Consider the following 15,055-nt stretch of genomic DNA (forward strand, 5'->3'; position numbering starts at 1 on the left):
CACATTCCTTATTCTGAAAAGATGACATTGGATTTTTCTGATCACCATTTGAACGCCACCTAGAAATCGTATCACATTTTATAGAAGATGCTGGGAAATGAACCAAGGACGAGTGGACACAACCACCGCTGGGCTACCATGACGCTCCCTGAAGCACTAACACTCGTCGTTTTAGTCTTTAATCTGTCACCGTCTGTCTGTGTGTGTGTGTGTGTGTGTGTGTGTGTGTGTGTGTGTGTGTGTGTTGTGTGTGTATTGTGTGTGTGTGTGTGTGTGTGTGTGTGTGTGTGTGTGCGCGCGCGTGCGTGGTGTCTCCCATCTCTTGTCACCCCTCCTCTCTGTCTCTCGTCGGCTCTCTCTCTCTCTCTCTCTCTCTCTCTCTCACCCTTCTGTCTCACTCCCTCCCCTCTCTGCCCCCCTCCCTCTCTCTGTCTCCCTTCTTTCTTTCTTCCTCCTCCCTCTCTCCTCCTCTCTCTTTTTCATCTCCCTCCTCTCCTCATCCACACTCTCCCCTTTCTCTCCTCTCCCTCTCACTCTCTCTTTCTCAGCTTCGTTAACTCTGTGCCTGTGCACATAACTTATGTTATTGAGAAAGCCTTTGTCTGTAACTAACACCCCGATCGTTTACTAACCATGTACAAATTTGTATGTACAAGATGAATACAGAACGGTAAAAGCCCGCCCACATCCGTTAGATCAATGAATAGTTTACTATTGTAACACAAAAGATACTATAGAGAAGGTAATAAATGGACGTGATGGACCAACCCACGACATCCGAAAGAATTATGAGTATAACGGTAGATAAAAGACAACGGAAATTTTAACACCTCGAGGGATGGACAGCAATTGTATACTAAACCTGGAAGCTGTTGCACCACGAACCCAATCGGACATTTTCATCGATGTCGATTGAAATACTGAGCACAAATTTCGTTGAAGTTGCGTTTTTAAAACAATGATTGCTTTTTTTCTTTTTCAAGATAATTGAAATCTTCGAACAAATGTATGTCTTGAGAACAAATAATTACTCAACTTATATGTAGTTTGACATAATAAGTTGAACCAACTGTATTAGGCGATAAAATGTAACTGTACTTTTACATTTTGACAAGAACCTTTGATATTTAATTGTTTGAAGATGGGGAGTGTGAGTATTCTATAATGATGAGTAAAATAAACTGTTAAAAAAAGGAGAAATTATTCTACGTCTCAAAAGAAAGGAATCTTCCTATATCCAGTGAAAGAGACAAGAAATAAGACTGAATCTCAATCGAACACGCCACAACGACGAGTACCCAACCAGCTTTCCCCAAACGCTGGCGGCTGGAAATACAACGAACGCACCCCCTCGTGTGCTCATGCTATGCGCAATGACCCACCACAGCTTTTATTGCTAAATTACTCTTCTTTAGCCATATTGCGTGAAATCCACTTGAAATGAGATCGGCACTAACACAGTAGAGCCTCATCGACTGGACCTTTCTCCGGATCGTCTGCTTATACTTAATCGCTCTCAGCAGCGCTAGCCGATATCAGACGATCGTCCATGTTGACGGTCTAGCTATAGATCGCTTGCTGTTGTGTCATCTCTTACGCCATTTCAATGGAGGTCACTACGCAATCAAAACAATGTACTCTCCGCGCATGCGCTCACCGCTGCATGTTTACGTGCGTAGTAAACGAATATCGAATTTGAGATGGCCCCGGGCAGAATCGATGGGAAGGCCCGGATGCTTGGCTCCCCAGACGAGCTCTGTACCTCCCACGCTTCTTGAGGAAGCGCGTGTAGACCGACCGCATCACTGCAGTTGACGCGGAGCGATACGGAAGCTAGTTCGCCCTTGCTTTATTCAGCACGGAATGTTGGACGTGTAGTAAAATGCGGTGTGCTCTGTCGGGGGATTATGTGTCAGAATAATTGTTGCGAGTAATTGATAGTTGAAATGCGTCTGGGATCCCACTCTTCTAGATCTCGCTCCCTCCAGGATTAACCATCTCAATAATAATTTGAATTGCATTTTGAGCGGATGCCTTCATATTTAATCTAATCGGTTAGAAAGTCGATTAAGGCCAGACACACTCCAGCTGCAATGTAAATTTGCTCTCAAATGACAGCTCCTTATTATGTTATTGAAGTCTGCTCTTTAGTAAATAGATTAACACCAGAAGTGCTCATCAAAACCTGTCCTAAATGTCAACGTAACCTCGACATTCGTGGTCTGCTAACAATATGTCAGTTTTAGGTGAAATCGCAATAATAATCAAAAATAAACTTCTCTACGAATGAACATGCATTTTTTAAGCAAATTATGATAACCAGTCTAAGATTAAACAGAGACCATAAACTAGATTTTATTTTATGTTCTCTGGATTAAATGAGTCGATATTGGATTTGTTGCATTGCCGATAACTTTACAACAGTGCAACAGAAAGCTGATCACAATAGATAGAGGGATGCGCCTTTTAACTCGTCTCACATTTAACCATAATGACAGTAAATCGGACGACGGAATTATTAACGGAACTCCTCTGCAGGAAGTCTGCAATCAGAGTCCGCCAGTAGGGGGCGTATGACAAACACTTCCGGTTTAGCGAAAATAAGCGAAATAGACGACGAAGGGCGAGTCGACGTAACACACGTCAAGGTCATCAAAAGATGGGAGATAGGATATTTATACTTTTCAAGGTACCTTGCCAAAAAAGATGCATCACCGTACTCAACATAAATTGTATTTTTCACGAGACTGTACTGTTTTGCCGGAAGCGAGTCATTGAGTGCTAAATGGCAATCTGTTTGCTCAGGAACTCGCGCCAAGTGGGGAAATTACTGTCTTGGAATAAATGGTACGTCTGCACAGGAGACAGCTGTTACTGGAGTATAAACACTATGCGTTTTACATTTTTTCCTTTAAGCAAATAAAGTAACTTACTTTAAAAAAAAGGAAACTAATGTAAAGTGGTTTGGGAACGTGATCTGAATCTCGACTATTTCCGTGGAAGTCAGAACAAAACGTCATGTAACTGTACACGCATCAATGCAATCTGCTCACAGTGTACACCTCTATGTATTCACAGTTTACACCTCTATGTTTTCACTCCCAGTGTACGCCTCTATGTTTTCACTCCCAGTGTATACCTCTATGTTTTCACTCCCAGTGTACACCTCTATGTTTTCACTCCCAGTGTATACCTCTATGTTTTCACTCCCAGTGAACACCTCTATGTATTTACTCCCAGTGTATACCTCTATGTTTTCACTCCCAGTGTATACCTCTATGTTTTCACTACCAGTGTATACCTCTATGTAATCACTACCAGTGTACCTCTATGTATTCCCTCCCAGTATATACCTCTATGTATTCACTCCTGGTGTATACCTCTATGTATTCACTCCTGGTGTATACCTCTATGTATACAGTCCCAGTGTATACCTCTATGTAATCACTCCCAGTGTATACCTCTATGTAATCACTCCTGGTGTATACTTCTATGTTTTCACTCCCAGTGTATACCTATATGTATTCACTCCCAGTGTATACCTCTATGTAATCACTCCCAGTGTACACCTCTATGTATTCACTCCCAGTGTATACCTCTATGTAATCACTCCTGGTGTATACTTCTATGTTTTCACTCCCAGTGTATACCTCTATGTAATCACTCCCAGTGTATACCTCTATGTAATCACTCCTGGTGTATACTTCTATGTTTTCACTCCCAGTGTATACCTCTATGTATTCACTCCCAGTGTATACCTCTATGTATTCCCTCCTGGTGTATACCTCTATGTATACACTCCGAGTGTACGCCTCTATGTAATCACTCCTGGTGTATACCTTTATGTTTTCACTACCAGTGTATACCTCTATGTTTTCACTCCCAGTGTACACCTCTATGTATTTACTCCCAGTGTATACCTCTATGTTTTCACTCCCAGTGTACACCTCTATGTATTTACTCCCAGTGTATACCTCTATGTAATCACTCCCAGTGTACACCTCTATGTATTCACTCCCAGTGTATACCTCTATGTAATCACTCCTGGTGTATACTTCTATGTTTTCACTCCCAGTGTATACCTCTATGTAATCACTCCCAGTGTATACCTCTATGTAATCACTCCTGGTGTATACTTCTATGTATTCCCTCCTGGTGTATACCTCTATGTATACACTCCGAGTGTACGCCTCTATGTATTCACTCCCAGTGTATACCTCTATGTAATCACTCCCAGTGTACACCTCTATGTATTCACTCCCAGTGTATACCTCTATGTAATCACTCCTGGTGTATACTTCTATGTTTTCACTCCCAGTGTATACCTCTATGTTTTCACTCCCAGTGTACACCTCTATGTATTTACTCCCAGTGTATACCTCTATGTAATCACTCCTGGTGTATACCTCTATGTATTTACTCCCAGTGTATACCTCTATGTAATCACTACCAGTGTACCTCTATGTATTCCCTCCCAGTATATACCTTTTTGTATTCACTCCTGGTGTATACCTCTATGTATTCACTCCCAGTGTATACCTCTATGTATTCACTCCCAGTGTATACCTCTATGTTTTCACTCCCAGTGTACACCTCTATGTATTTACTCCCAGTGTATACCTCTATGTAATCACTCCTGGTGTATACCTCTATGTATTTACTCCCAGTGTATACCTCTATGTAATCACTACCAGTGTACCTCTATGTATTCCCTCCCAGTATATACCTCTTTGTATTCACTCCTGGTGTATACCTCTATGTATTCACTCCCAGTGTATACCTCTATGTATTCACTCCCAGTGTATTCCTCTATGTAGTCACTCTTGGTGTATACTTCTATGTATTCCCTCCTTGTGTATACCTCTATGTATACACTCCGAGTGTACGCCTCTATGTATTCACTCCTAGTGTATACCTCTATGTTTTCACTACCAGTGTATACATCTATGTATTCACTCCCAGTGTACACCTCTATGGTTTCACTACCAGCGTATACCTCTATGTTTTCACTCCCAGTGTACACCTCTATGTAATCACTACCAGTGTATACCTCTATGTAATCACTGCCAGTGTATACCTCTATGTTTTCACTACCAGTGTATACATCTATGTATTCACTCCCAGTGTACACCTCTATGGTTTCACTACCAGCGTATACCTCTATGTTTTCACTACCAGTGTATTCCTCTATGTAATCACTCCTGGTGTATACTTCTATGTATTCCCTTCGGTGTATACCTATATGTATTCACTCCGAGTGTACGCCTCTATGTATTCACTCCTAGTGTATACCTCTATGTAATCACTACCAGTGTATACCTCTATGTTTTCACTACCAGTGTATACATCTATGTATTCACTCCCAGTGTACACCTCTATGGTTTCACTACCAGCGTATACCTCTATGTTTTCACTCCCAGTGTATACCTCTATGTATTCACTCCCAGTGTATACCTCTATGTTTTCACTCCCAGTGTACACCTCTATGTATTTACTCCCAGTGTATACCTCTATGTAATCACTCCTGGTGTATACCTCTATGTATTTACTCCCAGTGTATACCTCTATGTAATCACTACCAGTGTACCTCTATGTATTCCCTCCCAGTATATACCTCTTTGTATTCACTCCTGGTGTATACCTCTATGTATTCACTCCCAGTGTATACCTCTATGTATTCACTCCCAGTGTATTCCTCTATGTAATCACTCTTGGTGTATACTTCTATGTATTCCCTCCTTGTGTATACCTCTATGTATACACTCCGAGTGTACGCCTCTATGTATTCACTCCTAGTGTATACCTCTATGTTTTCACTACCAGTGTATACATCTATGTATTCACTCCCAGTGTACACCTCTATGGTTTCACTACCAGCGTATACCTCTATGTTTTCACTCCCAGTGTACACCTCTATGTAATCACTACCAGTGTATACCTCTATGTAATCACTGCCAGTGTATACCTCTATGTTTTCACTACCAGTGTATACATCTATGTATTCACTCCCAGTGTACACCTCTATGGTTTCACTACCAGCGTATACCTCTATGTTTTCACTACCAGTGTATTCCTCTATGTAATCACTCCTGGTGTATACTTCTATGTATTCCCTTCGGTGTATACCTATATGTATTCACTCCGAGTGTACGCCTCTATGTATTCACTCCTAGTGTATACCTCTATGTAATCACTACCAGTGTATACCTCTATGTTTTCACTACCAGTGTATACATCTATGTATTCACTCCCAGTGTACACCTCTATGGTTTCACTACCAGCGTATACCTCTATGTTTTCACTCCCAGTGTACACCTCTATGTATTTACTCCCAGTGTATACCTCTATGTTTTCACTCCCAGTGTACACCTCTATGTATTTACTCCCAGTGTATACCTCTATGTAATCACTCCTGGTGTATACCTCTATGTATTTACTCCCAGTGTATACCTCTATGTAATCACTACCAGTGTACCTCTATGTATTCCCTCCCGGTATATACCTCTATGTATTCACTCCTGGTGTATACCTCTATGTAGTCACTCCTGGTGTATACCTATATGTATTCACTCCCAGTGTATACCTCTATGTATTAACTCCCAGTGTATACCTATATGTATTCACTCCCAGTGTATACCTCTATGTATTCACTCCCAGTGTATACCTATATGTAATCACTCCCAGTGTATACCTCTATGTAGTCACTCCCAGTGTATACCCTCTCTATGTATTCACTCCCAGTGTATACCTCTATGTATTCACTCCCAGTGTATACCTCTATGTAATCACTCCCAGTGTATACTTCTATGTATTCACTCCTCGTGTATACCTCTATGTAATCACTCCCAGTGTATAGCTCTATGTAATCACTCCCATTGTATACCTCTATGTAATCACTCCTGGTGTATACCTCTATGTAATCACTCCTGGTGTATACCTCTATGTAATCACTCCTGGTGTATATCATGTATTCACTCCTGGTGTATACATCTATGTATTCACTCCCAGTGTATACCCTCTCTATGTATTCACTCCAAGTGTACGTCTCTATGTATTCACTACCAATGTATACACTCTCTATCAATTCACCCCCAGTGTACACCCTAAACCCTAACGTCCTGAAGCTCGATATATGTTTACTGTTTGAAGTCGATTATTGTGGGTGACTCGAACCCCGGTCGCATCATTCCAAAAGACATGGAAGATTTTACAGTTGTGATAATAACATTACAGAATGTACAGAGTTTTTAAATAACATATATTTGTTTACAATTAAAAAGTTCTTTAAATTTAAACATATTTGGGTTTTAAGCATATGAAATTGGAACATATAATTTCCCTTCGTGTTTAAAAAAAATGACAAAGAAAAATATAGAATTCATCACCAACATCGCAGAGTTTACACGTTCGTTCATTCACAAGGATTTTGTGCCACCTACCTTGTTCAATATGGCATGAGGTTCTAAACAATAGGAATTGCATGGCCAAAGAGAAACGGATAACTAATAAATTCTTTTCAAGGACGAGTTCAGTTTTAAATATGCGATATGTGATACCTTTAGAAGAATATGTAATCTCTGCATTCCATGTTTGAGTTGCTATATCAGGTAATCTTAACGAAAAGGTAGATTTAAGGACATTAGGAGGAACTGCTTGTTGGCTTAACAAATAAAAAGCATAGCCCGTTTCATTGAAAATACTTTCCAAACAATTTATCCATTTTTTACAGCTGTTGTTTGTACAGAAGTGGCGACATACCATACTCACCCCGCGTCGTCGTCGACATACGGATATGTGTGCGTATGTGTGAGTGAGCGTGTACATGACTTGTGTGTGTGCATGGCATCTTCCCAAGGCAAGGGAGTTTACTGACTGTAACATGCAGTAGGCAGCAATAATGGGGTTATATTTTGGCTGGACTAACGAGTCTATGCATTGTCCAATCAAAATCGCTTAACGAAATCGACATCCGGTTCGTAAACAACATGGATTTCAACGTACATATTTTGGTCGACTGCAGTATTTGCACATGATGTTTACCGTCAACTGGGCGTCGACAGATATGTTCCAAACCTTTTCATGTTTTTAATCAATGTGCTTACGTGATTTGATGTACTTCGCGAAGTAACACCCGTTCTATTACAATATATCTTGATCATTGATCAGATTGTCTTGACGGGGCGCCGCCATTTTGTTTGAGGCAAATGCAAGTCAATGTCAAGTGAGAGGTGGAATCTGATTAGTCAATAGGAGGGACATCGAAGGGACATAACTCGTAATAGCCACTGGTGGCGCTACGATCGAACCCAGAAATTCCAGCCTAGTTCCGCAAGGGTGAAAAGTGGACTTTTTGAGTCAGCTAACTCCCTTGGCTCGGGAAGATGGTGCACGGCCGCGGCTGCATCTGTGAGAGCGTGTGGTAACCGTGCATTTGAAATTTCGCACCTGATACGTACGATCGCAATTATATACTAACTGGTACACGTACATTTATTCGCTGGTAAGCTGTATGCATCTGTAGCTTCTCTACCTCAACAAGGCACAGTTATCGTAGCACTGCAACGCCTACACCACTGACGGCCTGCTACATTAAAACCTAACACCTCTCTCATCACATTACGACATAAAATAAAAAAACCCTAACATTCTATTTCAGTAATTTCAGTAGACTAAACTCCACCAACGAACAACAACAGAAGTAGAATTTTATGATTAATGATTTCGAAAGTAGTTTCAAAACAGCCTCTTTTCCCATTCCGTTTAATGTTGTAAAAGTCTTGTTTAGTGCACAGTCTGAGTTTAGCAGAGCAGGGGTGTGTGTCTCAGTACAATTATTGATTTTTGTCTTTTTTTTTACAATTCCTATAAATTTTCATAGCGCTCATTTTGGTCGAATCGTGATCGAGGATTCAATAATGTTTTGATATTTTGCATTTGTTTCTACTTAAGAAATCTCTGAAGTCCATGATCGTGATAGGTCAACGAAGTAGTGCACAGTTCGGAATGTATGTAGAAGGAAAATTGAAATGTGCCAAGTTTTTTATGACCATACCTAACAAGAAACAAAACATGATTACATTAGAATTAAAATCTTTTTAAAATCATGTTTGCGGCCGATTTCTTGAAACAGTTCCATATACAGTCACGATGTTCACGAAATATTGTATCTATCCCCTCAAAAATAATTGCTTCTTTCGTATTTCTTTTCTTAAACTCTCTTGTTTACACATGATTGAACTAGGAATGATACATCCTCGATTATCGGGGGTATTATATTTCAATTTTATTACAATTAATACCGTGGACACAGTGACGTCGGTACCGCCATCTTAACTATCACTGCCCTTAGCACATTTGTTTTGTTTTAAGATAATTTGAATGGGCGGTTATTTATAGACTGGGGTTTAACACGAAGCGAAAGGGTCCAGGGTTATTTATCATTATAGAATTCAGACATACTGCCCTGGATAATCGAGGATGGGAGAGATATTATCGTTGTTGTGTTGCAGACAAAGGTATTTATTCTGCTCTTTATGTGCGTATGAGATTGTCCCTCGAGATGTAGGAGTCAAATTAACACAAGTGAGCGATGGTGTTTGAGTTAGGTCCAACGTCACTTCAAAATATAGGTGTGTTGGGTGTGTGAGGTGTGTAGGGTGTGTCAGTTGTGTCGGGTGTGTGAGGTGTGTGAGGTGTGTCGTGTCAGATGTATGTGTGTTATGTGAGGTGTGTTGTGTGTGTTGTGTGTGTGAGGTGTGTTGTGTGTGTCAGTTGTGTCGGGTGTGTCGGTTGTGTAGGGTGTGTCAGTTGTGTGAGTTGTGTGAGATGTGTGAGGTGTGTCGGATATGTGAGGTGTGTCGGGTGTGTGGGGTGTGACAGGTGTGTTGTGTGTGTCGAGTGTGTTTGGTGTGACAGATGTGTCAGGTGTGTCGTGTCAGATGTGTCAGGTGTGTTATGTGAGGTGTGTAAGGTATGTGAGGTGTGTTGTGTGTGTGATGTGTGTGTGAGGTGTGTGAGGTGTGTTGTGTGTGTCAGGTGTGCGAGGTGTGTTGTGTGTGTGAAGTGTTTGAGGTGTGTTGTGTGTGTGAGGTGTGTGTTGTGTGTGTTGTGTGTTAGGTGTGATGTTTGTGTTAGGTGTGTCGGGTGTGTGAGGTGTGTTGTGTGTGTCAGGTGTGTTGTGTGTATAAGGTGTGTTGTGTGTGTGAGGTGTGTTGTGTGTGTGAGGTGTGTTGTGTGTGTGAGGCGTGTTGTGTGTGTCAGGTGTTTTGTGTGTGTCAGGTGTGTGAGGTGTGTGAGGTGTGTTGTGTGTGAGGTGTGTGAGGTGTGTCTGATATGTGAGGTGTGTGAGATGTATGAGGTGTGTTGTGTGTGTCATTTGTGTCGGGTGTTTCGGTTGTGTAGGGTGTGTCAGTTGTGTGAGGTGTGTGAGATGTGTGAGGTGTGTCGGATGTGTGAGGTGTGTCGGGTGTGTGGGGTGTGACAGGTGTGTTGTGTGTGTCGAGTGTGTTTGGTGTGACAGATGTGTCAGGTGTGTCGTGTCAGATGTATCAGGTGTGTTATGTGAGGTGTGTAAGGTATGTGAGGTGTGTTGTGTGTGTTGTGTGTGTGAGGTGTGATGTGTGTGTTAGGTGTGTGAGGTGTGTTGTGTGTGTGAGGTGTGTTGTGTGTGTCAGGTGTGCGAGGTGTGTTGTGTGTGTTGTGTGTGTGTCAGGTGTGTTGTCTGTGTGAGGTGTGATGTGTGTGTTAGGTGTGTCGGGTGTGTGAGGTGTGTTGTGTGTGTGAGGTATGTTGTGTGTGTGAGGTGTGTTGTGTGTGAGGCGTGTTGTGTGTGTCAGATGTGTTGTGTGTGTCAGATGTGTTGTGTGTGTCAGGTGTGTTGTGTGTGTCAGGTGTGTTGTGTGTGAGGTGTGTGAGGTGTGTCTGATGTGTGAGGTGTGTGAGATGTATGAGGTGTGTTGGATGTGCCAGGTGTATGAGGTGTGTCAGGTGTATAAGTTGTGTGAGTAGTGTGAGGTGTGTCAAATCCAGGATGATAATATGATTGGATTTGAACTGAAACGTCTTAAGGAGGAGTCCATTCTCGTGAGATTTCGTTGGTTATATAGTCCGTCTTGGGGGACTATTAACCCACTTAATCACTCTGTCTCCTTCGTTTGAGTTTAAAACATCTTGTGGGAGTTCTAACGTCCAAACACCTACACGAATAGACTGGAAAAAAAGAGATTACACGCACGGATCTGTTTAAAATCAAAAATATCATTCAGATACCATTACTTAACCTATTACCGAATTCATGATGAAATGAAACAATATCAGAGAGTTATCTATTTCCAGATGACAGGACAACTTTAACCCTGTGGCATTTCACGAACTAACCTAATCAGCTCGAGGCCAATGTCCTCTGTTTTACCATTTGAGCTCATGAGACACGTCTGGGATTTGTGAACTCGAAAAATGCCGTACCTTAAAAACCTAAGGATTTCATTAATTTAATATGTATGAATGGAGCTGAAAAAAATAAAAGAATATTTAAGTATGGCGCAATTGCATTCCCTGGAAAACTATTGCGGTAGATACGTAAGAGTTGTGACGAGATTGTGGTATTCGTCTCGCGTCAAACGCTCGAGTTCTGTAATCCAGACACTTAAGCTTGAAACCGAATCTTAAAACCCTCAAGACGTATTGACGTCATGTCGGGGAGGTGCCTGGTGCAATCCTTGTCATCTGTTGTACAGGCGGTGAGGAATATAGGATACAACACCGTTAACGCCAATTCTTTTAACATATCGTTTTAGACGAAGGAACTTTCTTTTCCGGTACAATCCTTATGACTTCGCTTGTGTCGAGCTGCGGCTAATTCGATATAAACTGCCGCGGAAAAAGGATGACTGTATACAACAATGTTTGATGGTGCTACAACAAGAAATGGTTATTCCATGGTTATATATTTGATACGGGTATCACAGTTGTGTTTTGGTCGTTAAGTTAATAGTTTTTCGGCGACTGTTTTTGATAAAGTATGTATAGTAAAATAGTATTTAAGTTTTGACCATGGTACGTTAATATTTAATTCTCCTATGACGAGACCGCTTCTGTGGTCAAGTGAATAGAGAGTGTCTCCGGAGAACGGAGAGTTTTTCAAAGCACTGGCCACGTCATTCCAACAGACTTTAAAATATGTTACTTGTTGTTACCCTGCCTGGCGCTCGGCGTTAAGGGGCTAAAACAAGGACTGGTATTCTCGGAGTCAGTATACTGTGTCTGAGTGGGGTATTCAAGTCAAACTGTGGCATGTCAGTGAGCAAGCACTATTAAAACCGGCATTAATAAGTCCGGACCAGCATTTCGCAGCCACACATATAAGCATGCACGTCGCTATGTAAGTGCAATATTCTTGAACGCGACGTTTATCCCCCATTTCACCTCACCTCTTGCTACATTCAATGGAAATATCAATTGACAGCCTTCACCGATGTTCAGTGGGTACTGCGCAGTTGGGCATCTTCCTCACCGTGAAGGTAGTATTACGTTCGATTGTACCACGTTAATTGTGTCGGACACATCCCACTACGGCGACTGCAGGTTGATCCGGCGATGGTGCTGGTGAATCTCAAGATCAGGTTGTTTAGCGTGGATGTTTCACGTCTGTGCTGCTGTTGTTGTGGTTGGGGTTGCGTGGTTGGGGTTTAATGCTCTAGAAGTCATGAGTTCGTGGTTGCATATACCAGGTGTGGTCAGGGGTAATGGGTTTAACATTAATGCACGCATACAGAGACGTGCATGCAAGTGTGTGTGTGCGTGTGTTTGTGTGTGTGCGTGCTTGTGTGAGCGTGTGCGTGCGTGCGTGCATGCTTGTCTGTGTGTGTATATGTGTGTGTGTGCGTGCGTGCTTGTGTGTGTACGTGTGTGCGTGCGTGCGTGCGTGCTTGTGTGTGTATGCGTGTGTTTGTGTGTGTGCGTGCTTGTGTGTGTGCGTGCGTGCATGTTTGTCTGTGTGTGTATGTGTGTGTGCGTGCGTGCTTGTGTGTGTGTGTGTGCGTGCGTGCGTGCGTGCGTGCGTGCGTGTGTGTGTGTGTAGAGATGTTTGTACAACTCCAAACTAATGCCAGTTTATAGTGCTAGCCCACTGAGAAACCCTTCCGCAGTTTAACATGGCTTCCCAACTCAGACACAAGTCCTAGTTTTATCCCGTTAATGCTGAGCGTCAGGCAGGGTAACAACAAGTACAGTCACTTTAAACGTACTTTGGCATGATCTCCGCAATATATATACGCAAAACACAAAGCATATACACGCATATACATGAATATATATGCTGTGTGTCTTGAGTATGTGCGTGCATTCGTGAGTGTGTTTCCGTGCGTGTGTGCGTGTACTTGTGCGTGTGCCTGTATGAAAGTCGAGTTTCAGGATGCCAAGATTGCGGGTTTGTGTGGTGGAAGTAACGGCACTGGGCATGTAACCGCCTTGTACCGGTAGCGCCTTGCCACCAGACAGCACCTGGCGGGGATTACTGCCGCTCTATTCTCGTACAACTGGTACTCCCCAGTGCGAGCTAGTTGAGTGTCAGTTTAATTATCTCGTCGTTCGTAAATTCACCTTATTTATTTGTATTAATTGTGTATATATTCATTTCTTGATAATTTTTAATTCATACTAGTAATGGTTTTATTTTGAATGTGATATCGTGCCTATTGCGTATCAGCTTTGCAACTGCGACTTAAAATGTTTCTTAGAGTAGACCGTCAACTGTTCCTATTTTCATAATGCATATTTCTTTCTCACCGCCCCTCTTCCTCTCTTGTCATCCTCTTTGTCCCCCTCTCTCTTCTCTGTGTGTGTCTCTATTGTCTGTCTGTCTCTCTAACTGTGTCCTTTTCCTCTCTCTCTCTCCGTGTGTGTTTATGTCTCTCCCTCTCCCATCTTGTGTTACCCCCCTCTCTCACTTCCCTTCTCTGTCACTCTCTCCTCGCTCTCTTCCCTCTCTGTCCCTCCCTCCCTCTGTCTGTCTCCTCCCTCTCCCTCCGACTCTCTCTCTCATTCCTCCTCCTCCACTCTCTCTTCCTCCTCTCCCTCCTCTCCTCCACCCTCTCTCTCCCACTCAACGTCTCTCTCCTCCTGCCCTCTCTCTCCCACTCCCCGTCTCTCTCCTCCTCCTCCCTCTCTCGCCCACTCCCCGTCTCCCTCCTCCTCCTCCTCCCTCTCTCTCCCATTCCCCGTCTCTCTCCTCCTCCTGCCCTCTCTCGCCCACTCCCCGTGTCTCTCCTCCTCCTGCCCTCTCTCTCCCACTCCCCGTGTCTCTCCCCCTCCTGCCCTCTCTCTCCCACTCCCCGTCTCTCTCCTCCTCCTGCCCTCTCTCTCCCGCTCCCCGTCTCTCTCTCCTCCTCCCCTCCTCCTCCACCTCCCCTTTCTCTTTCTCCTCACCCTCCTCTCCCCCTCTCTTTTCTCTCCCACTCCCCGTCTCTCTCTCTCCACTTCATCCTACATATCCCTATCTTTCTACTCTCCTCCTGCCCTCTCTCTCCCCTCCACCTCCCCTCTCTCCCACTCCCCGTATCTCTCTCTCTCTCGTCCCTCTCCTCCTCCACCTACCTCTCTCTTTCTCCTCTCCCTCCTCTCCACCTCCCCTCTCTCTCCCACTCCACCTCTATCTCTCCTCTTCCTCATCTCCCCTCTCTCTCCCACTCTACATCTATCTCTCCTCTTCCTCCACCTCCCTTCTCTCTCCAAATCCACATCTATATCTATCTCTCCGCTTCCTCCACCTCCCCTCTCTCTCCCACTCCACATCTATCTCTCCTCCTCATCCACATCCCTCTCTCTTTCTCCTCTCCCGCCTCTCCTCCTCCCCTCTCCCTCCTACCCCCCCCCCCCCCCCCCCCCCTCCCTCCCTCTTTCTTCCTGTCTCGCTATACTTTGTTCATATCACGGCATGTAAGCCATAGATATGTGTACCCTACTTACACACGTGAGTCCCAAAGAGGGACAGGTCAGCCGAAATTGCCAGGGCAGAAGGCGACCACTGAAACACTTACAGCAACAACAGCTGTAATGT

At 43.3% G+C, this 15,055-nt stretch overlaps 1 protein-coding gene across 1 annotated transcript; it reads right to left on the bottom strand.

The window, feature by feature from the left end:
- Positions 1 to 14,037: 14,037 nt before the first annotated feature.
- Positions 14,038 to 14,790, bottom strand: LOC124115037 (octapeptide-repeat protein T2-like). Its single transcript, XM_048388159.1, has 2 exons — positions 14,593 to 14,790; positions 14,038 to 14,481 (listed from the first exon to the last, which is right to left on the bottom strand). The coding sequence occupies exons 1-2, from the start codon at positions 14,788 to 14,790 to the stop codon at positions 14,038 to 14,040; spliced, it is 642 nt and encodes a 213-aa protein (XP_048244116.1).
- Positions 14,791 to 15,055: the final 265 nt, after the last annotated feature.

Source organism: Haliotis rufescens, unplaced genomic scaffold, assembly GCF_023055435.1.
Source record: "Haliotis rufescens isolate VD_foot unplaced genomic scaffold, xgHalRufe1.0.p SCAF_7, whole genome shotgun sequence".
Lineage (NCBI taxonomy): Eukaryota > Metazoa > Mollusca > Gastropoda > Lepetellida > Haliotidae > Haliotis > Haliotis rufescens.

Coding starts and splice junctions, on each gene's coding strand:
- LOC124115037 (XM_048388159.1), bottom strand. CDS start 14,790: ATGTGGAGTGGGAGAGAGAGGGGAGGTGGAGGAAGCGGAGAGATAGAT. Junction 14,482..14,592: donor GGGAGAGGAGAAAGAGAGAG/GTAGGTGGAGGA, acceptor AGGGATATGTAG/GATGAAGTGGAGAGAGAGAG.